We start from the raw sequence: 22,322 nt of genomic DNA on the forward strand, positions 1-22,322 counted from the left end.
GCATGCACTTTTGATGTACGTTTCTCAAATGGTAGCACTTTTTGAATTCCCCACTCTAGTCATTCATTTCACATTTTCACAATGACTGAACTTTGGTATCGATGGTGAATTGCAACAGCCAGAGCTCAGAATTCTGTTTCTATTAACTGGCAGGTTGGAGGGGATCTGAGTAATGTCATATGCTGTTGAACTGACTGGAAGCAATGCCCACAAAGAGGAGTGTGAATCCCCTTGTAGATCAGGAGGTTCAAGAGATACATTATGCAGGTGTAAAGCTGTAAGGGAAAGCATTTCAATAGTGGGAAGGAGCAGAAGCACTCAAGCAGGCCCTTCCCCACTCTCTGGCCATAGGTGGGGCATGAGGGGAAAGGGGTGCTGAGCCAGAGACCCGTGTCCAGTATCACTCCAAGAGCCACTCAGGTTCTGCTTTGCTTCCCTCTGTTCTGTCAGGGTCCTTATTTATGACTAACAGACATACCAATACGCATATGTAAATAGGAGGCATAACTCATTCAAAGGTTGACCATGGCAGAATATCTGCTATCGGCATGACTTAAGCACTCTATTCACACCAAATCCTGTTTCGTTTTTTAAAGAAAAAGGCAATGAGTGCACAAAAGATGTTTTAAAATCTTTATTATTAGAAATACACATTCTATTTGCCTCCCGAAAGACCAGCAAATACAGATTCATGACAAAAGTGCCTGCACCCTAGACTGTAATTTTAACAGATGGAACGGCAATGGAAAGGGCTAAGTAAGGTGCCCTGTGTGCTACAGTCGAAAGTCAGTGTCTCTACTGGCAGATCAGGATTTGCGTCCCCCAAACCCCTCCTGGAGTAAATTAAGGTGAAACTGTCACCTCCAAATTGGCCCTGAGGAGGGTGCCTGTGCCCAGTCTGGTGGATAAATAGTGCTTCTCTCCCCATCCCAATTCTAAAAGGCAGGATGGTGCCTTTCTAAGACCCCTCAAAGACAAAGCACGTCTAGAACCATGGAGCCACTCAAAAGCCTTCTTGCACCAGAAGCAGAATTGTGATATTGGGTGGTGAGCTGGAGGAGGTCCCATCAAGCCAACTCTAGAAGCAACAGGTGTCTTTCTGCAGAAGTTCTGAATCAACAGGATGTCCTTCCACATCAAGGAGTTTAGAATATAGACATAAGAAATAAATGAATCCAGGGATGGGGAAGCTGTGGCCCTCCAGATGTTGGGACTCCCAATTCCCATTGGTCCCTGCTTGCATGCCCAACTCACAGAATTAGTTGGAGGTGAAGTCCAGCAACATTTGGAGCAGGTCTCCAAACACTACAACTCCCATCACCCCTGGCCACTGGTCCTGCTAGCGAGGGATGATGGGAGTGGACAGCTGGGGACCCAAGTTCGGGAAACACTAATCTAGAGGGTGACAGGTGCCCCACTCCTGATGTGCATAGAAGGGCATGCCAGTAGCAATTCTGAGGGAGACTTACCTCACAGCTGGCCATCTCCACTGCAGGGAGAAGGAAAGAGAGGCAGGCCTCAATAAACCACCAGCACACCACTTTTGGCTAGAGGAAAGGGTGCTTAAGGTTAACACCCTGCTCAGGACTTTGGCTTGGGAGCCTCAGCAACAAGCAGTAACCAGCTAGCTTCCCTGCTCTGGGACCATTCCAAAGGTTTTGATACTGGGAAAACCCATAAAAATAAATAATTTTCTGCGTGGAGCAGCTCTTGCCTCCACCCGTGGACTTAGCCAGGCAAACACTGCTCAGCTCCTGGACGGCAGGGAGTTGTGTTCCCACCGAGGGGGTCAATTTTATTTGCAGGCAGCACAGGACACAAGGGCTACGACTATTGGCTCAGCCTTTCAGGCTGACCAAAGAGTCGCTGGACCTAACTGGGAGATGGGGAATGTCACCTGGATCCACCTTTGTGTGGGAGGGGAGATGCATGTTGGCTATAACTGTACAAAACTGGTTTTTCAGATCAACAGGGTAAGTAAAACCGTTAGGAGAGAGCCCTAAACCTGCCTTCAAGGTAGATTAGAAGAAGAGAAAGGAACCATTCCAGGCTTCGGCCTAGTGCATTTTCCTCTTTTTGGCTCCAAGGTGTCTCTTCCGTTGCTTGTAGAGGTAGCGGAAATTCACAAACGGCCCTGGAGGAAGGAAAAAGTCTGAACTCCCAAGGCCAGCAGTGCCAAGAAAGAGAGAGAGAGAGAGTACTGGTACTCAAGCTCCCCAAATTACCAGTCTAACATGCTGGTAGATAGTTTTAAATTGTAATGATTGAACTATTCAATGTCTCCTGCCTTAGGTGCCTTTTGGAGAAAGGGCAGGATAGAGATTTAATAAATGAGTAACGTTATCTCTGTGAATAGTGGCCTCTCACCATGCCCTTCTGGCCTTGCAAGGCCCCAAACTACCCCTCCCCCTTAAACAACTGCAGTAGGGGCTGTGTGCCAGTATTTATTCACTTGGTGTGGCTCTGTTCCTGCCTTAGCAAACAAAGATTGGAGAAGGGAGGGCAGGAAACGTCTGGACTTTGCCAGCAATTCTTTGGGGAGAAAAAGGAATGTAAAGCAAGGTGACAATTTATGACGACCCCTAACTCTGCAGAGCTTTGTGCAAAACCTTACCCTGGGAGGAGAGTTCCCTTTAGCAGGATACTATGATGATGATTGCTACTACCACCAAGTTATCCAAGAACAATTCTAGTCCTCATGAAGTCCATCCCAATCCCACATTACCTTGTTTGCAAGGTAATCTGAAACTCACCTAGAAACAAGAAGACAAGGAAGAACTGGAGAAAAAGGGAGAAGGGAATGGTGATGTTCAGCGGGTAGGGCAGCATGAAGCTAAATCTCCCGGTGCTGCTGAAGATGGGAATAGCCTGAATCACGGAGACAGCTGGAAACAGAAGGAAATAGGGCTTGAGGTCAAGGCACCTTGTGGCGAAGAGCAAAGGGCTACAGTTTACATGCAGCTTTGTTCAGCCTCGATTCCAGCAAAACATGAGAACAACATGTGAACAACAGGAGGCAGGGAGCTCAGAAAACCAGGCAAATGTACAGCAATCGAGGCTGGAAGAATTGCTTCCAATCTTCAGGCACCCAGGACTAGGGCAGTGCTGGAGAAAATGTTACTGATAGACTCCAACTGCCATAAGCCTCAACCAGCACAGCCAACAGTCCAGGGTGACGGAAGTTGGAGCCCATTCCTGGGATGGTGATGAAGATCAGATTTTCAGCATAGAGTTGGCGCTTTAACCTCCCAGATGTGGCTAAACTGCAACTCCCATCAGTCCCAGCAAGCAATGCCAAGGGCCAGGGCTGATGGGGCTTGCAGTTCAGTGACATCTGGAGGCCCACAGGTTCCCCACATCTGGCACAGGCTGCTTCTGAGCCCTGAGTGGCATTGGATGGAAAGTTTGCGGTGCTACGTAACGGGTGTTGATACAGTCGCCTCTGTCCAGCATACCTTCTGCTAAGATCCCCAGAGGGTAGAGGGGCATCCAGATGCTGTATCGAATCCAGGTCAGGATCTTCCATTCTATATCGAGGCACGAGAGCATGTAGAACGGATACCTGGAAGGGAAGTCCTGCAAGTCAGTGGCTCATCAGGCTTAGCCACCAAATAGGGAAGGAAAGGAAGGAGAAAGCATGAACAATGGCAGCGAGCTGAAAAGACGTAGCACAGCCAGGGTAGCGTAGCGGTTATAGTGTCGGACTAGTACCTGGGAGACCAGGGTTCAAATCCCTACCCAGCCTACAACTCCCAGGATCCCTAGCTAGCAGGACCAGTGGTCAGGAATTATGGGAATTGTAGTCTCAAAACACCTGGAACGCTGAGTTTCAGGAAGCCTGGGTTAAGCTGAGCAGGCCACAGCACAGACAGTGGCTTCCTTTCAGCTGAGATATAAATGAAAGGGTTAAGTCTGAGCTTCTCAGCTGTGTTCTATATTGAGGAAGAATTTGAATATGGAAGGGAGAGGTGGTGTCGGGGTGTGTGTCATAGAGGAAACCACAGAAGAGGAGGGTGCTCTTGTGCTTGGGTCCTGCTCACGGGTTTCCCAGAGGCATCTGGTTGGCCACTGTGAGAAATTGAACAGGATGCTGGATGGATGGGCCATTGCCTGGCTGGACAGAGCAGCCTGGGACTGCAAAGCAAGCTTCCCCGATACCTGAAGATCTCCACCATGCTCCAAATATAGAAGATGAAGAAGACGACAGCTTTGCTCTGCATTTCTTCCACACCTCCAAGGACAAGTAACAACACAAAGTTTCTCCCAAAGACCTGGGGCAGGAAGAGGGGAGAGAAAGACGTAGAAGCGTTTGGAACAGAGAAATGGTATACACGTAGCAAACTCTCTGTCTGCATCTCTCTAAGCCAGAGGCCAGGAGGGAGCTAGTACTGTATTCAGCATGCTTCCAGATCATGAGAGCAATTGACCTCCATGTGATTTAGCTCCTCTTCCCGTGAAAAGGAGAACAGAAATTAATGTGTGAAAGGCTCTGCCAGACTGCCAATTAAGGCTGCCCACATGAACACAGGCCCAAGACTGGAGACAGGCAGGATCAAACCAGGGTGGTGTAGTGGTCAGAATGCCACACTAGGACCTAGAAGCTCACAGGGCAACCCTGGGCCAGTCACTCTTCTCAGTTGAACCTACCTCACAGGGTTGCTGTGGGGATAAAACTGGGGAGGACCACATAGGCCACCTTGAGCTCCCCAGAGGAATGATGAGGCTCAGTGTGGTGCAGTGGTTAGAGCGCTGGACTAGGACTTGGGAGACAGGGTTCAAATCCCACACTCGGTCATGAAGCCCTCTGGGTGACCATGGCACAGTCACTGCCTCTCCAGGGGAGAGAAGCTAAGGTGCACAATTGGGGAGGGCTCTGCTACAGCCTCCCCTTTCTGCTGGAACTCCAGCAGAGAAAGAGAGAGAGAGAAATAAAGGGCATTTGGCCTAGATGGGAGCCAGGAGGCCCTGGCAAATTTTGGAATATGGCCCCTGGAGTCACCAGAGAGGGGTTGCTGGCTTTCTAAGTGCAATTACCTGGAGGATGACAGGCATGAAAGGAGCCCGGACCAGACCAATCAGTGTGTTCACAATCTCAATGAGAGACAGCGTCTGGCAGAAGTACATCATGTCTGCCATTGTGTGGAAAGTATCAAAGAAAGAGTCTGCAAGAAAGAGGCAAACAAGAAGGTTACTCTTTGGAACTCCTTAAAAAAAGAGAGAGTTGCACCTTGGAAATTGAAAAATGACCGGATCCAAAGAACAGGGGAACTTTGCAAGGGGAACTCTGGAGTCAGGCTTCTCAGAGAACGGTTTCTTCAGCCACTCAGTGTTTTCAAGTATGTTGGCTGGAGGCCTCTGCATAACAACTAACATATCTGATAACAACAACAACAAAATTTATGGCTGTCTTATATTAAGGCAAACCACTGATTCCCATCTTGTCTATTCCAAACAGCAGCAGCCCCCCAGGCCCTCTTTCCAGCCCCTTCCGTTCAAGATAAGAGTTGTAGCGGTCCACAGTTTGGGGGGGGGGGTCAAAGATCAATTACTATTTTTGCAGTGCCCTTGAGTTGCCCAATCAGCATGAAAGGAAAACTGTGTAAACACCGAGAAACCTTCTAATTGCAGCCAATCGGAGTGAAAGGAAGTGAGTCAGCCACTGAGGACTGGTTCCTAGGGTCACTCTGAAGAATGTGCAGGAAGATCCCACAACACGAGTTGTTGTTCTGTATGCTTTAAAGCAAGAGTTTAAGAATGCTGCAAGCGACTTCCGCTTCAAAAGAACGTGCAAGTTCCATACAACAGAATTTCAAGTGCAGTGGTACCTCAGGTTACATACGCTTCAGGCTACATACACTTCAGGTTACAGACTCCGCTAACCCAGAAATAGTACCTCGGGTTAAGAACTTTGCTTCAGGATGAGAACAGAAATCGTGCTCCGGCGGCGCAGCAGCAGCAGGAGGCCCCATTAGCTAAAGCGGTGCTTCAGGTTAAGAACAGTTTCAAGTTAAGAATGGACCTCCAGAACAAATTAAGTACTTAACCCGAGGTACCACTGTAAACACAACTTAAGTCACTCTGAAAGATGACACTGGAGCACTCCAAATCATTTGCCCATGTATGTGCACAGAAAACACCAGATCTAGCCCAAGGGCAACACATGGAGATCTGCACTGACCGCTGCAATGCATCCCCATTTATTATTATTATTGCATAACTGCAAGGTTATTGTATAATCTAAGAAGGGGGCGTGGCTGTATCTATTGTGAAACGGCCCTGAACTTCTGCATGTGCCGCTCTACTGCTGCCCAAGGACCTTTTAACTGAGAGCAGCCAGGGATTGAACTTGGCAGTGGAGCAGCAGCCGGCAGGGACAAGAGGACGAAGAGGGTCACTTGCCTTTCCCCAGCATGAAGAGCCGAACTGTCATGTTCACGAAAATCCATGAGTAGCCCAGGAACTGCACAAGGTTGTACATGAAGAGGTAGCCTCTCTTCAGGTGCCGGAAAGCTGCAAGGCATTGCAGAAGAACAGGGGCTAAATGGCAGAAGTCAGTGGAATACAAGATCCTGTCTTTGGTCGGAGGCATGATGACAAAGGCTTTCTTTTATATACATTCATTTTTCACACCGCACATAAAACTACGTAACCAGGTTGCTTAAAAATATCAAATCGAATTCTTACAGTTCACACAAAAAAACCTTTCCACATATTACTGTGAGATCTCGGTGGGTTATGAACACAATCTTCTTGACACACATAATCCAAAAACGGTTGCCACACATTGGAGAAAAGACAGGGGTTAGAATTCCCTTTGTCACACGAATCTGGCATGCCATGTTTTCAGCCAGGGCCATTGTCCGTGCTCTGGAGCACCACGCTTCAACGTTGAAGCCCAAGGCAGTTCGCCATCATCACATGACTATTTCCATATGTGTTGCTGCAAGAAGGAATGTTAAAAGGTCTTTATGAGCAGCTACTGGAGCAGACATGTCCTTTAATTCCAAGTAAATCAAGTTGGAGGGGAAAGCTGCAGCTCCAGTTTGTGTATTAAACTCAACTCTTTAAATACCAGAACCCAAAATGGGGAAACAGATTTGCAAAACCACCACATATGTCTGTAGGATCCAGTCTCTCCATATTCCCTCCAACAGGTTGATGTTGCCCCTGGTATCATGTGGGTTATTCACAAGGGGGAAAGGTGCCACCTATGTAAGAGTTTCAAAGAAGATTCCCTTAATTGGGCCAAAACTGTTTTAAAACGTGTTTTCCCCGCAAAGCAGGTTTCATTACTTGAAGGTCCGTTTCCCAGAATTCCCAAATTCTACCTCTATTAATATTTTGTGTATAGTTGATACTACACCCTTTGATTTAGCAAGAACGTTGACCATAAGTTTATAGAATCATAGAATTGTAGAGTTGGAAGGGACCCACGAGGGCAATCTAGTCCAGCCCCTTGCAATGCAGGAATCTTTTGCCCAATGAAATTAAGAGTCTCATACTCTACCGACTGAGCTATCCCAGCACTTTTCATGTTTAATTGCTTAGTTGTTCTAAAGCGGCCAACTCGTGGTCTGACTGAATGGCTAGTACATGGTTTTAGCAGAAAGAAAAGCAACCAATTAAAATTAAACTGTGACCAAGTTGCATTTCAAATCTTAGCCAAAATCTGTTCTTCATGTAGGGAGAAAACATTTACACAAAAATCCCTAAGTCTATATAGACCTGCTTGTTCCAAGTCTTCCCAGTCCATCATATCTCCAGCTTCACAAAATATGGGGTGGTATCTAAACGGGGAGATTGGAGGAGCGGTAAAGAAATCTTGCTCTCAAAGAAAGAAGGTTTACCAGACAAAAGTTACTGGCTACTTACGGTCTTTGGGGATGCGGTTCTCTATGCTGATTTTGTTAACCCTTTCTTCCTCCTAAAAAATGAGCAAGATGGGTTTTTAGCAAGTGTTAGTGCCATTGGGAAGCCGCCTGCTGTCTTTTGGGACAGACCTTTGCCAAAAAACAAAACAGAAAAACCAACTCAACAAAATCCAACGTGAGCTGATGTTGAGCCAGCACGTTCTTGGGCGATGGTGCCTGTTGGACAATTCAGATGGCCTCCAGTTTCAGCTCTTTTTCCCCCCTCCAGCCCCCAACTTGCCTGGGGCATTCTCTTTCATTTTTGCTTTCATTTTAAATTGCCTCTCCTCCTCTTTCTCAAAAGTCCCTGCTAAGTACTGCCTTCCCTTTGCGCAGTCCTGTCTGCCTTTAACAAAAGCTGCCTTTGCAAAAAACAACACTACTTAGCATTTAAAATAGCACGGTTCAAAGTGCTTCATACACTCACTGTAATGTTTAGACAACTTATTCTACCACTTTATTACAATGGCCTCTTAGGCAGAGTACAATAAACTCAATCCAATGAAAATAAAAATGACTTCGAACGAACTATTACATCAGAATTAATCAGTTAAAATGCCTGCTGGAATTTTTTTTAATAAAAAGGTTTTCAGTAGGCAGAAGTTCAACAGGGAGGGAGCCTGTCTTGCCTCAGCTGAAAGGAAGTTCCATAGAACTAGCCCCACAATATTGGATGCACAGCTCCTGGTGGGCATTCTAGCCATGAGGTGCCAACAATTATTATATTATTAATTCTATTTATATACCACCCTCTATCAAAATATTTCAAGGCAGTGTACAACATTAAAAACACATTACAGAACATCACTGATTAAAAACATAATTAAAAACAGAGTAAAAAGCATACCGACAGATAGCCTAATAATAAAACAATCATTCCACTCCCCCATACTTTTGCAGGCCATAGAATATTTAACAGCCATAGGCCTGGTTAAAGAGGAATATTTTTGCCTGGCACCTAAAAGACATGTAATGATGGCGCCAGGCGAGCCTCTCTGGGGAGAGCATTCCACAATTGGGGAGCCACCACAGAAAAGGTCCCATTCTCTTGTTGCCACATTTCTAGGATAGGGGACATAGAGAAGGGCCTCAGACGACAAGTGCAGGGTCCGGGTCAGTTTGTATGGGGAGAGGCAATCCTTAAGGTCTTGAGGTCCTGAGCCATGTAAAGCTTCATAGGTCGACACCAGCCCTTTGAACTGGGCCTGGAAACTAACAGTGACTCCCCCCAAAGACTTCAGTAGTTGGACAGAGATGCATGGACCCAAATTGTGGCGGGCCTTGTAAATATATAGTAGAGCCTTGAACCTGGCCTAGGAGAGCATAGGCAGCCAGTGCAAGCATTTGAACACTGGAGTTACGGGCCGGCAATACAGTGGCACTTTGGTTCTCAAACGCCGAAAACCCGGAAGTGTTCCAGTTTTCAAACGTTTTTCAGAAGCCGAACGTCCAATGCAGTTGTCAGCTATTGTTTCTGCGATGCCTGCACCAATCAGAAGCTGCGTCTTGGTTTTCGAACCTTTCGGAAGTCAAACGGACATCCAGAATGGATTAAGTTTGGCGCTTTTGTTTTGGCTATTTATTTTGCGTTTTTGTTTTTGAGGCTTTTCCGGTTAATTTGTTTTTGTGACTGTGTGGAACCCAGTTCAGCTACTGATTGATTGTGTGACTGCAGAAATGGATAAAAGCCCCTCATCCAAACAATGACTATCATCAGTGCAGTTAAGAAATTATTATTTTTAAATTTTTTATCATCTACAGCACTGTCTTATTTATTTTATAGTACAGTACATTGATTATTGCTTTCATTTTATGAATCAATGGTCTCGTTAAATAGTAAAATTCATGTTAAATTTCTGTTTTGGGGGTTGTTTATAAAAGTCTGGAATGGCTTAATTCGTTTTGCATTACTTTCTACAGGAAAGCGTGCCTTGGTTTTGGAACACTTTGGTTTTGGAAGAGACTTCTGGAACGGATTAAGTTTGAGAACCAAGGTACCACTGTAGTCTGTTTCCACCATCAGCCAAGCAGACAGGCCCACATGTCCTCATGGAGCAGGGATGGGGCAGAGCACACTGTGGATCACTGGCTGGGCCTTACTTTGGCTTTCAGCTCCATCTCAGCATCCGACTCATCCAACCAACGATCAAAGTCCGGAGCAAGGAACAGCGGCCGCTTCTCCTGCTTGGTCAGCCGCTCCCACCACTGGCTTTCCTTCTTCGTTACGGTGATGTTCAGCTGCCTCTGTGTCATTTTATAGGCTGGCTGAAAGAAGACAACCACAGAGCACCGGTACTGAATCACACAGAACTTTGGAGTTGCAAGGGACCCCCCAAGGCTCATCTAGTCCAAGCCCTGCAATGCAGAAATCACAGCTAAAGAGGCCCCGACAGACAGACCCCCCCCCCAACCTCTGCTTGAAAACCTCCAATGGAGGAGAGTCCACCACCTTCCGAGGGAGACCGTTCCATTACCAATCAGCTCTGATTGGAAGCTTATTTTAAGCAGTGGGTTGGAAATGACTTCAAAAAATCTCTCTCTCTCTCTCTCTCTCTCTCTCTCTCACACACACACACACACTGTTGTGGATAACCTGCAGTGCCACTCAACATAGGCTATAAAGGTAAAGGGACCCCTGACCATTAGGTCCAGTCATGGCCGACTCTGGGGTTGCAGCGCTCATCTCACTTTATTGGCCAAGGGAGCCGGTGTACAGCTTCCGGGTCATGTGGCCAGCATGACAAAGCCACTTCTGGAGAACCAGAGCAGCGCGCGGAAACACCATTTACCTTCCCGCTGGAGTGGTACCTATTTATCTACTTGCACTTTGAGGTGCTTTCGAACTGCTAGGTTGGCAGGAGCAGGGACCGAGGAACGGGAGCTCACCCCGTCGCAGGGATTCGAACCACTGACCTTCTGATCGGCAAGTCCTAGGCTCTGTGGTTTAACCCACAGCGCCACCCACGTCCCTGGCCTTGCAAAAGCATCCCCACCAAGCTACTAATTCGCAACTTCTAAAACTGAATGTTCACATTTGTGACCCAAGCCGTTACTGCACAGGTGAGAAACCTCCGCCTGCAGGCCAGCCTTGGCCCAACAGGATTCTTTTCACCTGACATCATGATGCAGGTAAGGACAAGCCTTCAAAGGTACATTCTAGAGCTGGAGGGCACTGGTGGGTGTTGGGTGCAGGAGCAGAGCATATGCCCGAGCTGTGCAGGGCGTGCGCACTCCCGAGGGGGGCGTGGCGCAGAAGGTGCTCTCCCAGGCGCAGGATAGATAGCAGCTCAGGTGTTCAGAGAGGTGCGCGCGCCCTGCAGCTGGGGGCGGAGCGAGCTGCCCATGGCGTACATTCGGTGTGCTGCCCACCCGTGACTCCCAAGCCTCCCGAAGCTGTCAAAATGATGGGGGAAGGGGGGAATGTTGCCGGCAAAGTGGCACAGCTCCCCTTATCTCAACGGCTCGGGGTAGGTTTGGGAGTCACAGGCGGGCAGCGCGCCGAATCACACCCCCCTCAGTGAGGGCACCCGGGCGCTCCGCCCCCACCGCACCCCTTCCTATGCCTCTGGCTGGGTGTGCACCTTACTCCTGGAGGAGAAAGCAGTTTCCATTGCTAAAATGAAGGGTGCTCAAATATCCATTTTAGCAGTGGTTTAAAGAGACCCTGAGCCTCAAAACGGCCCCACGACGACTGTTGCAGGTAGCGTGTTCAGTGAATATTTTGCCATTCAGTGGTAAAAAATACCAAGGGCGCTGCGAACTTGAATGAACTTTCAGAGGGGTGTGGCCCTGCTCCTAGACATAAGGGGTAATACTAATGCCATTGCTGTAAGATATGTTTTGACATAAGTAACGACTGCAAAATACCCACAAAATTCATGACTATTGTGCACTCGTTTGTTGATTTGGCACAGAATTTCACACCAGAAGCAGCAAGGCTCTCTTCCTCTTAGGCCATCAGGATACTCCAGGTAGGTGCCTGTCAGTCTGACAGCCAAAACCATTCTTTATCAGACTATGATGGTTATAACTGAAGAGCCAAGAATTATGGAGTTGTTTCTGTGCAGATTTCTGTAGCACGTCGACGTCTGCGACTACGACTGGGAAGCCATCCCTTCTCTTACTTCACAGTAATTTGGAGCTATCCAGGATTAGTCAAAACAAACCCATTTTTCAATGGCTCTACTTTGAGCACGACTAACTTCAGATTTCCCCCACTGTCTTTCATAACTTGTTTGGGTTACTTTGTACAACCAGTACTGCTGGTCCCTATCTGTGTGCTCGACTGGGGCGAATTTCTTATCTCTTACTTGTCAGGGTTTGGAACTCTATAGTTGTGACTGAACTTTTGGCATAGAAATCACAATTGCTCCAGCTTCTAAGGGGGCTTTGACATTTCTGTTCCCCTGCAGGCAGGAGGATTGCAGAAATTAAGATCCAGGCAGGCAGTTTTCCCCATCCAAGGGGTTAGGTGAGCACTGCAGGAAACTTGAGCCAGGTATCTGATACTTAAGTGGCTCCAAGGAACTCTCTAGGATAAACAGAAGCAGGTAGCTCTAGGATGCTGGAATGTAGGCAGAGCAGGATCTTGCCTGAGGCAGGAAGCATTAGCCAACTTCATTGGCTAATACCACAACCTACGCACAGGATTCTGGCTTATCACACAAACAGTGCTGACAAGAATTTCAGAGTTGCAAAAACTACTGAGCAATCCCACATGCTGATCTTATCTACATAGCTGCATGGCCACACCATCATTCTCTGAAACAGCAAACTCAAGATAGGAATCACTGAGAAACAAAAGAGGTATTGCAGTGCTGGAGGAGACTCTTGAGAATCCCATGGACTGCAAGAAGATCAAACCTATCCATATTCTTAAGGAAAACTGAGTGCTCACTGGAAGGGCAGATCGTGAAGCTGAGGCTCCAATACTTTGGCCACCTCATAAGAAGAGAAGACTTCCTGGGAAAGACCCTGATGTTGGGAAAGATGGAGGGTGCAAGGAGAAGGGGACGACAGAGGACGAGATGGTTGGATGGTGTTCTCGAAGCTACCAGCATGAGTTTGACCAAACTGCGGGAGGCAGTGGAAGACAGGAGTGCCTGGCGTGCTCTGGTCCATGGGGTCACGAAGAGTCAGACACGACTAAACAACTAAACAAAAACAACAACAGTGAAGTTGGGAAATCTTAGTATGTTAAACTTTGGTTCATGTAGGCGTGATGCATTGTGGGAGAGTTAAAACTGTGGATTTCTGGGAAATAGAGATCTGGTCTCTTTAATTGTAAAACTCCCTGTCTTTAGAAGTGTAGATCAAATTGCCTCCTGACTCTAGGCAGGATGCTATGTTATCTGGTTTGCAGATCCTGGCACAGATGGGCTTGAATGTGGATGGAGTGTGAAAAGTTGCAAAAGACTATCAGGTAATTTACAGCTCAAGAGCCTGGTATGGATCAGAGAATTCTGGGAATGAAGGGAGAGCCTTTTGATCTCAAGGTCTCTGAGAATAAACCAAGTTCAGCTGTGTGGGTCTTCTGACAATCAGGAGTTATTGTCTCATCATACAGCCATTGGCAAATTGGTAATTTGTTGTTGTTGTTGTTTAGTCGTTTAGTCGTGTCCGACTCTTCGTGACCCCATGGACCAGAGAACGCCAGGCACCTCTGTCCTCCACTGCCTCCCGCAGTTTGGTCAAACTCATGCTGGTAACCTCGAAAACACTATCCAACCATCTCGTCCTCTGTCGTCCCCTTCTCCTTGTGCCCTCCATCTTTCCCAACATCAGGGTCTTCTCCAGGGAGTCTTCTCTTCTCATGAGGTGGCCAAAGTACTGGAGCCTCAGCTTCACAATCTGTCCTTCCAGTGAGCACTCAGGGTTGATTTCCTTCAGTATGGAGAGGTTTGATCTTCTTGCAGTCCATGGGACTCTCAAGAGTCTCCTCCAGCACCATAATTCAAAAGCATCAATTCTTCGGCGATCAGCCTTCTTTATGGTCCAACTCTCACTTCCATACATCACTACTGGGAAAACCATAGCTTTAACTATACGAACCTTTGTTGGCAAGGTGATGTCTCTACTTCTCAAGATGCTGTCTAGGCCTGTCATTGCCCTTCTCCCAAGAAGCAGGCGTCTTTTAATTTCGTGGCTGCTGTCACCATCTGCAGTGATCATTGAGCCCAAGAAGGTGAAATCTCTCACTACCTCCATTTCTTCCCCTTTTATTTGCCAGGAGGTGATGGGACCAGTGGCCATGATCTTCGTTTTTTTGATGTTGAGCTTCAGACCATATTTTGCGCTCTCCTCTTTCACCCTCATTAAAAGGTTCTTTAATTCCTCCTCACTTTCTGCCATCAAGGTTGTGTCATCTGCATATCTGAGGTTGTTGATATTTCTTCCAGCAATCTTAATTCCAGCTAGGGATTCATCCAGCCCAGCCTTTCGCATGATGAATTCTGCATATAAGTTAAATAAGCAGGGAGACAAAATACAGCCTTGTCGTACTCCTTTCCCAATTTTGAACCAATCAGTTGTTCCATATCCAGTTCTAACTGTAGCTTCTTGTCCCACATAGAGATTTCTCAGGAGACAGATGAGGTGATCTGGCACTCCCATTTCTTTAAGAACTTGCCATAGTTTGCCGTGGTCGACACAGTCAAAGGCTTTTGCATAGTCAATGAAGCAGAAGTAGATGTCTTTCTGGAACTCTCTAGCTTTCTCCATAATCCAGCGCATGTTTGCAATTTGGTCTCTGGTTCCTCTGCCTCTTCTAAATCCAGCTTGCACTTCTGGGAGTTCTCGGTCCACATACTGCTTGAGCCTTCCTTGTAGAATTTTAAGCATAACCTTGCTAGCGTGTGAAATGAGTGCAATTGTGCGGTAGTTGGAGCATTCTTTGGCACTGCCCTTCTTTGGGATTGGGATGTAGACTGATCTTCTCCAATCTTCTGGCCACTGCTGAGTTTTCCAAACTTGCTGGCATATTGAGTGTAGCACCTTAACAGCATCATCTTTTAAAATTTTAAATAGTTCAGCTGGAATACCGTCACTTCCACTGGCCTTGTTATTTGCAGTGCTTTCTAAGGCCCATTTGACTTCACTTTCCAGGATGTCTGGCTCAAGGTCAGCAACCACACGAATTGGTAATTAACCCAAAGAAATGATTGGTTCCCAAACCTGTATTCCAAGGATAAAGGTTTGGGGAATTCAGATGCAAATTGCAGACTACCTTGCCCTGGTGTTTGCCTGAGGGCGTTTGACCAGAAGAACAGACTTTGTGACTTCTTACTATGCTTTGAACTACTGATTCTTTGTGAGTATGTTTTAGTTAGTGATATTATGCAATGTTGTTATTTTTCTTGTTTGTAACCTTTTAAGAAATGTGCAAGCTTTTTCAATAAATCTGGAAAAGGACTTTTGCCTTTCTGTATTCTATGCCTTTTGCCCAGAGAAGCTGAACTGGTGCTTGACCACTTAGTACACACTACCTGTTGGATTTCTGTCTGCGTCACAGTAAAGTGACACAGGGCTAGGCAACCTGGTAAATATTGAAGTGGGGTTCTCCTCCTCCTCGGACCCCATTTGAGGGTTGACCCAGGAGAGGAGGTGGCGGCAGCTTACGATTTGTTTTGTGACCTCACATAACTACCCGTCTCCCTGCCAGGTCTGGCCGGCGTTTGGAGAACTGGTCAAGGGGGGATGGATAGTTGCGTGATTGCTACAGGTATAAGCACTGTTTTTAAGTTAAAAAATGAGGTGTCAGTACTCATATCCTGATAAAAGTGCTGTTGGTCCACCACAAAATGGCTCCAATAAGTAGCAAAAAGAAGTGAGAGCCTCTGTCGTGTAATGGTTACAGTGCTGGACTGGGACCTGGGAGACCAGGGTTCAAATTCCTGCTCAGTCACTGTCTCTCTGCCTGATCTGCCTTACAGGGTTGCTGTGAGTATAAAATAGAAAGCAGGAGAAGTCTGAGCTCCTGGGAAAAAAAGGTGGGATGTAAATGTAAGGGGGGGGGGAGGGAATAAAATTAATATTCTGTACCAGTGAGTACAGAGGAAGTTCTGAGTATAAGCGTGCTCAGGGGAACTCTGAAGGTTGCAGAGGTATACGCAGAAAACCACCCATGAGAGACAAAACTCCAAAGCACCGTCCACCTGTTGGTCAGAGCACTGGCCTTGTAATTCAGCTGAAGGAAAACACCAGAAGCCGTTACCTTCGGGTCCACTGGTGCCAGGAACTCAATTTGAAATTCATACACGTTGTCTCCCTTGGCTCCATGGCCTTGAGCTAGGAAGAAAAACAAGCAGAAGTAAGAAATCTACTTGAGAATTGCAGGAAGTGGTACAACTCTGCAACTGAATAACAGCTCCGTTTCTCAGAAGGCTTTCCAGGTTAATTGTCCGTCTGTCCTTCCTGAATTTTTTTTTTTTAAAGCAGGTAAAAGATAAATCAGAAACACCAGGGCATAGTGATGCATCCAGGCACAACCCGCCACATATCAAGTCTGGTGTCAAGGAACTGCTAAAATTGACAAGAGTTCACTTCTGTCCTCATCATGGCTAGCACCTTCATTGACATCTTTCAGAACCAGGTAAAGGCTGCCCAAGCTTCTTGTCTTTGTTATGGGCGTCATTTTTGCTTTGTTTTAATTAATATAGTTATGTTTATGTTTTTAAATGTGTTGTTAGTCACTTGGAGACCTTTGGGTAACAAGCAACTAACAAGTCTAATAAATATTAACAACAACAACAACAACAACAACAACAACAACAACAACAACAACAACAAATAATAATAATAATAATAATAATAATAATAATAATAATGCATTTTAATGTGGTTAAGTGTGCCCCCCACAGGCCATATTCTGGAAGCTGCAGTTAGTTAAGGGTTCTGAGAATGAGTAAAGGGGTAAAGGGATTAGGTCCAGTCGCAGACTACTCTGGGGTTGCGGCGCTCATCTCGCTTTATTGGCCGATGGAGCCGGCGTATAGCTTCCGGGTCATGTGGCCAGCTTGATAAAGCCGCTTCTGGCGAACCAGAGCAGCACACGGAAACGCCGTTTACCTTCCCACCGGAGCGGTACTTATTTATCTACTTGCACTTTGACGTGCTTTTGAACTGCTAGGTGGGCAGGAGCAGGGACCAAGCAACGGGAGCTCATCCCCATTGTGGGGATTCGAACCGCCAACCTTCTGATTGGCAAGTCCTAGGCTCTGTGGTTTAACCCACAGCGCCACCTGGGTCCCAGGCATGCACATAAAAGGTAAAGGGACCCTTGACCATTAGGTCCAGTCGTGACCGACTCTGGGGTTGCAGCGCTCAACCCTTAACAAACTACTGCTCCCAGGATTCTTGGGGAGCAGCCATTAGTGCTTAAAGTGCTATCATAGTACTTTAAATGTATGGTGTGTAAGTGGACACCCCCCCCCCTATGTAATAATGAGTTCAAAGACAGGATTTGGGTTGGGGTTTTTTGTTTTTTTTTAAAGTAATGCAATGCATTGCTCTTACAAGTTTTTAGACATAAGGCAAATCCATGATGAGGAATCAGAAGATCAAAATAAAAACCAAACAAACATTTGCATTGTATCCACTTATCTTTCAAATTTGAATGTCAGTTCCTTATGCAACAGCAACAGTACACAAGATGTTTTGGAAGAGAGAGACCATTATTAGCAGGGCTTACAGTCAACTCAATAGATCAGGGAAATTTCGCTGCTATATTCAAATAGGTTGAATTTTGTTTGAAATTATGGGACAGGTGTGGAAGGATGGAACGTAAGCCTCCAAAGTGATGTTAATTTTACAGATACAGTAGTGGCTTTTATGTTAAGAGCTCAGTTGTTTTAAGCCTTGTGACAAAAAAAAACACACAAAAAAAACTTTTAAAATGCAAACACGGCTTCTCCTTCCCCGGCCCCCAAAGCAAAAGTTTAACAAAAATCAGAAGGAAACAGTGATTTTAAAAAAGGATATTACATATTATTTATCGATTCTAAATTGCCATCTACTGCGTAAAATCTTGCCACAGCAAGATCCCAAAGCCATTTTCTTCCAGAAAGAATCATGAAAACACAACAAAACTGACCTACCTTTGAAATGGAGCACATTGTCTGTAATTGTGATGTCAGGATCCTGCAGAGAAAGAGGAAAAAGAAAAAGAGCCGTATTGGATCTGATAAAGGTTTTCATTAGCCCATTTGCTTGTATTTAAATTACCTGAGGTGCCTTCAACAACCTTTTGTATCTTATTGCACCCCACTTTTGTAGCTCTTGCCTGTGAAGCGGTTTCATAAATCTACAAATATATTTAAAAAAATCATTCACAGAATTGTTGTAGAAGGGGTGTTATCCATTTGTGGTGGTTTTGTTCCTGGTTTTACCGTGTATTTTGTGCTTTTATTTGGTATTTGCAGATGAAGGGTGGTAGTTAATAATAATGATGATGATGATAATTAATAATAATAATAATAATAATAATAATAATAATAATAATAGGAGAAGCAGACTATCAGAGACAGGGATCTGCAGAGGACGGCATAATGGTAATTTTATCATGCTTTTATCCCAGCAGATTCTAAGCTGCTCTTCATCACGGCTTGGAGTGAGAAAGCACATACTTTTATTCAAATCCCCACTCAGCCATGAAGCTTGTGGACATAGCTGTCAACTTTTCCCCTTTTTTAAAGGGAAATTCCCTTATTCCAAATAGGATTCCTCGCAAGATAAGGGAAAAGTTGACAGCTATGCTAGTGGGGTGACTTTGGGCTTGCTCTCAGAATACCCTACTTCACAGGGTTGAGCTGGCTTAACATTGTGTATTTTATGTGTATTTTAACAAACTGAAAAGTGTGAAAGAATATGAGCCACGGGGGGCATGGAAAGTGTATGTATGGACTTGTGCTTAGCGTACGTTTTTCATTAATGTTTTTAACATTGATTTATAGATTATAAATGCCGTACTGAATCACGGATCATGTACAGTAATAAATAGTTTTTGCTGCAACCATGATATGTTTAGCTTTTTTTTTTAGCTGCTGTTTCGTTAAGAGTGTTTTACAGATTGTAAATATTTTATTGATTTGTTTTATTTGTGCTGTATTTGGGAAGTTCTCTTTCGTTTTATGTTTTTGTCAGCCGCTTTGAGATGCATTTTGAATGATTTTACAAATATAAATTAATTACAACACCAAATACATATTCATAAAATGAGATTTCTCTGAATGGAAAGCGGCATCGAAATGCAATAAATCGAATCAAATTAAAAGTTTTTAGCAATACCTTTATAGCGCCGGAGACCAGTGCAGGATTTACGGGGAAAACTTTCCTGTAGGAGAAGGGTTGTAAAAGGGAAAGGTGTGCCAAGGTGTGCAAAATCCTGAGAACTGTAGTCTTTAGTTCCTTGCACCCTGGGGGGACACTACAATTCCCAGGATTATCTCCAGGGGAGAGGAATGTGTGTGAACAGTGTGCTGTGTCAAATGTAGGCGTGTGAAATGTAGGTGGTATGCACACATGCGCACAGGGAACCAACCAGATCGAAGAGATAATAACCTGCTTTCTCCCTTCACCTTTGCACACCCACTTGCCCCTGTGGATCCCGCCTGGCAAAACCGGCACGCACACCATGTTACTAAAGAACGATGATTGCATTATTAACTTGCATGGCCCTGAAGCCTCCTCTGCAAACAGCCTGGGGCCTGCCCATGATGATGCCCAATAAAGCACCCCCAAAACGCTCCTCGGCCAAGTGGGGATCGGTGGCGATCAAGGAGCACGAATGCTTCGCCGTGGAAGCACCTGCGGGCGTACCTGTCGCTCTAAGGAATTTTTTTGGGGGGGTGCTTTATTGGGCATCAATATTGGGCATCAATAAAGCACCTGCGGCCCCCCGGGAAGTGGGGTATCTATAGGGCACCCGGGAGGGTGGGGAGAAGAGAGGCTGCCCCAGAATCCCTTGGGCAGGAGTGGGGGAGGGAAAGGCCGCAGGGGGGGCTGCGTGTTGGGGGGGGCGACCGACACCTACCTAACCCACCCCCCGGCTCCGCAGCCCACCGGGCCAGGCGCTCACCTGGACGTCGCTGAGCTCCACGCGCAGGTAGAGCTGGTGGTGCCGCTGCGCCCAGTGCACCTGCGGGGTCAGGCTGGCGTCGGCGCTCGGCATCCTCTTCCTCGCGTCTTGTGCGGGAAGCGCCGGGAGGAGAAGGCAGAGAAGCAAGCGAAGGGGCGGCGCCAATGGTGCCCGCGCGGATCGGGAGCGCGCGGCCACGTGCGCGTGAGCCCTCTCCGCTTCTCGGGACGCGCGCGACCCTAACAGACTCCGCCTCGCGCAGCAGCTTCCTTTGGGGGCGGGGGGACGGGGCGGGGAGGAAGGCAGGCCCGCCCCGCGCATGCAACGGACGCGACTCCCCGCAAGGAGAAAGCTAGCAAACCAGGCAAGAAGCGCCCGGCTCTGGGGAAGAATGATAACAGTAGGGTTACGATGCACAGTTTGCGGGGAGGCCTTGGTGGTTTCACCGCCCCCCCCTCCGCCAAATATCCAATAGAGCCCAAGTTCTGTATGCTAGCTTTCTCCTTGCAGAGAGTTGAGGATAGAAGCTGGACCTCAACCATCCGGAGTCTTCTAAAACGGGCGCATGCACTGCACTGGATCCTCCTAAACTGGCTTTTTATGATAATAAAAATAATGAACTTCAATATAAAAATGATACAGTATGAGATCTTCACTTGCAGTTCTATAACTTTCTTAATATGTTAACACGAATAGAAGCTACAAATATTGCAGCTTTTGTATAAGGGATTACTAAATGAAGGGAATGTAAATGAAATCAATTTTGGAATGCAGGAACAAAGTAAATCATCAAACCATCAATTCTAGCACGCGGGGGCCACCTAAATTTTATAATTTGGTATTTGAATGATTTGTATTCGGAATTGTATTATAATTTGGCATTGTTATAATAAGGCTATTATTGTAATTGAAAACTAATAAAAATTATTTAAAAAGCAATTTAAAATTCAGGATTAGGAACAGTTAAAACATATTACATTCACAAAAATACTGTGGTTCCTGAAAGAATGAAACACCATTGAAAAGAAATATTCCAGAACGTTTCCTATGTGTGGCGGATAGAAGAGCCTTTTACCAACTGCTGCGGGTTCAACAGCAACAGCCATTCCTAGACCGAGAGACCTTCCCACAGTAGTTCATGCTTTGGCTACTTCAAGACTGGATTACTGCAATGCGCTCTATGAGGGGCTTCCCTTGCATTTGAAACTGCAGTCCACACAGAATGCTGCAGCACGATTGCTGACAGGAGAGAGGCCTTGTCAGCACAGGAAACCTATGCTCAGAGTCCTGCACTGATTTGCTACTGGGCCAAGTTCAAGGTATTACTCTTACAGGTGCCACATAATACCTGTTCTGCACTTGAAATAACTAGATCTCTTTGTGTGGCAGCATCTGCACTTTGGAACTCTCTGCCTCTTTTTAACTTATCAAAAGCCTCAAATCGTTTAAGAGCACAATTCAAAGAGTTGGTGGTGACCTTTATAGCCCTAAACGGCCTCAGCCCTGTATACCTACAAGAGCATCTCCACCCCAATTGCGGTTCCCTTACTGTGAGACATGAAGTTACAGGGAACCAGCCAGAGGGCCTTCTTGGTAGTGGCTCCTGCCCTGTGGAATGCACTCCCATCTATGTAACACATATAAACAACGACTTGACTTTTGGAAGACATCTGAAGGCAGCCCTGTTCAGGAAAGCTTTTAATGGTTGATGTTTTACTGTGTGTTTTAATATTTTTGTTGTAAGCTGCCCAGAGTGGCTGAGGCAACCCAGTCAGATGGGTGGCATATAAAACAACAACAATTCCTTATGGATAATTTTATTTCTTTTTTGTAAACAGCTTTGAGGTGATCAGCTCAGCTCAGAAGAATCTTTTCTTTGCATCAGCCACTAGCCATAGCAATAAAATAAAATGTGCTGAAGATAAGAGGTAAAAACTTAATGTATACAAAATACATTTTGGAGGTTTGCATTAATAATAAAATAATAGATCTTATTCAAAGTGTCCCCTCTAAAATCTTTGCGGTTTTTGCTGTCATCTGGCCTTTGAGGGTGTGCGTGCGTGTGTGTGTGTTTGCAATCAAGCGGTGTATAAATTTTATGATTGAAATAAGATAACATGCGCGCCCTGTATGCAAAATGCAAAATAAAAGCAGATGAAAGGAGTTTTATCCTGCTCTTCAGTTAACGGTGTGGAGGTGCACAGAAATAAGAAATAAACCCCCCCCCCTCTCTGCTGCCGCTTGGCTCTGGGTCTGTGGGGCTCGCCTTCCTCCCCTCTCCGGAGCGGTGGGCCGCAGCGTTCGCGGCTGCGCTGCGCCCGGATTGCGCACCCGTGCGC

At 46.1% G+C, this 22,322-nt stretch overlaps 2 protein-coding genes and 1 long non-coding RNA gene across 3 annotated transcripts in view; 2 read left to right on the plus strand and 1 right to left on the minus strand.

Moving 5' to 3' along the window:
• The first annotated feature begins 29 nt into the window (after nt 1-29).
• LOC309356932 lies at nt 30-2,139 on the plus strand. The gene is made up of 2 exons (XR_014162906.1): nt 30-1,061; nt 1,109-2,139. It is a non-coding gene; the product is annotated as an uncharacterized lncRNA (long non-coding RNA).
• On the minus strand, nt 620-20,151 carry HACD3 (3-hydroxyacyl-CoA dehydratase 3). Its single transcript, XM_081888727.1, has 11 exons — nt 19,984-20,151; nt 18,005-18,047; nt 16,123-16,196; nt 10,011-10,175; nt 7,873-7,924; nt 6,400-6,510; nt 5,035-5,162; nt 4,159-4,271; nt 3,456-3,562; nt 2,754-2,885; nt 620-2,134 (listed from the first exon to the last, which is right to left on the minus strand). Exons 1-11 carry the CDS (start codon nt 20,074-20,076, stop codon nt 2,058-2,060), a joined length of 1,095 nt encoding a protein of 364 aa, XP_081744853.1. The 5' UTR covers nt 20,077-20,151; the 3' UTR covers nt 620-2,057.
• The window catches only part of IGDCC4 (immunoglobulin superfamily DCC subclass member 4), a 142,790-nt gene continuing 134,027 nt past the window's right edge, over nt 13,560-22,322 (plus strand). Inside the window, exon 1 of the mRNA XM_081888416.1 lies at nt 13,560-13,563. The gene's annotated coding sequence lies outside the window, so the exon portion shown is untranslated. The remainder of the gene's footprint in view (nt 13,564-22,322) is intronic.

Source organism: Podarcis melisellensis (assembly GCF_964234715.1).
Source record: "Podarcis melisellensis genome assembly, chromosome: 14".
Classification (NCBI taxonomy): Eukaryota; Metazoa; Chordata; class Lepidosauria; order Squamata; family Lacertidae; genus Podarcis; species Podarcis melisellensis.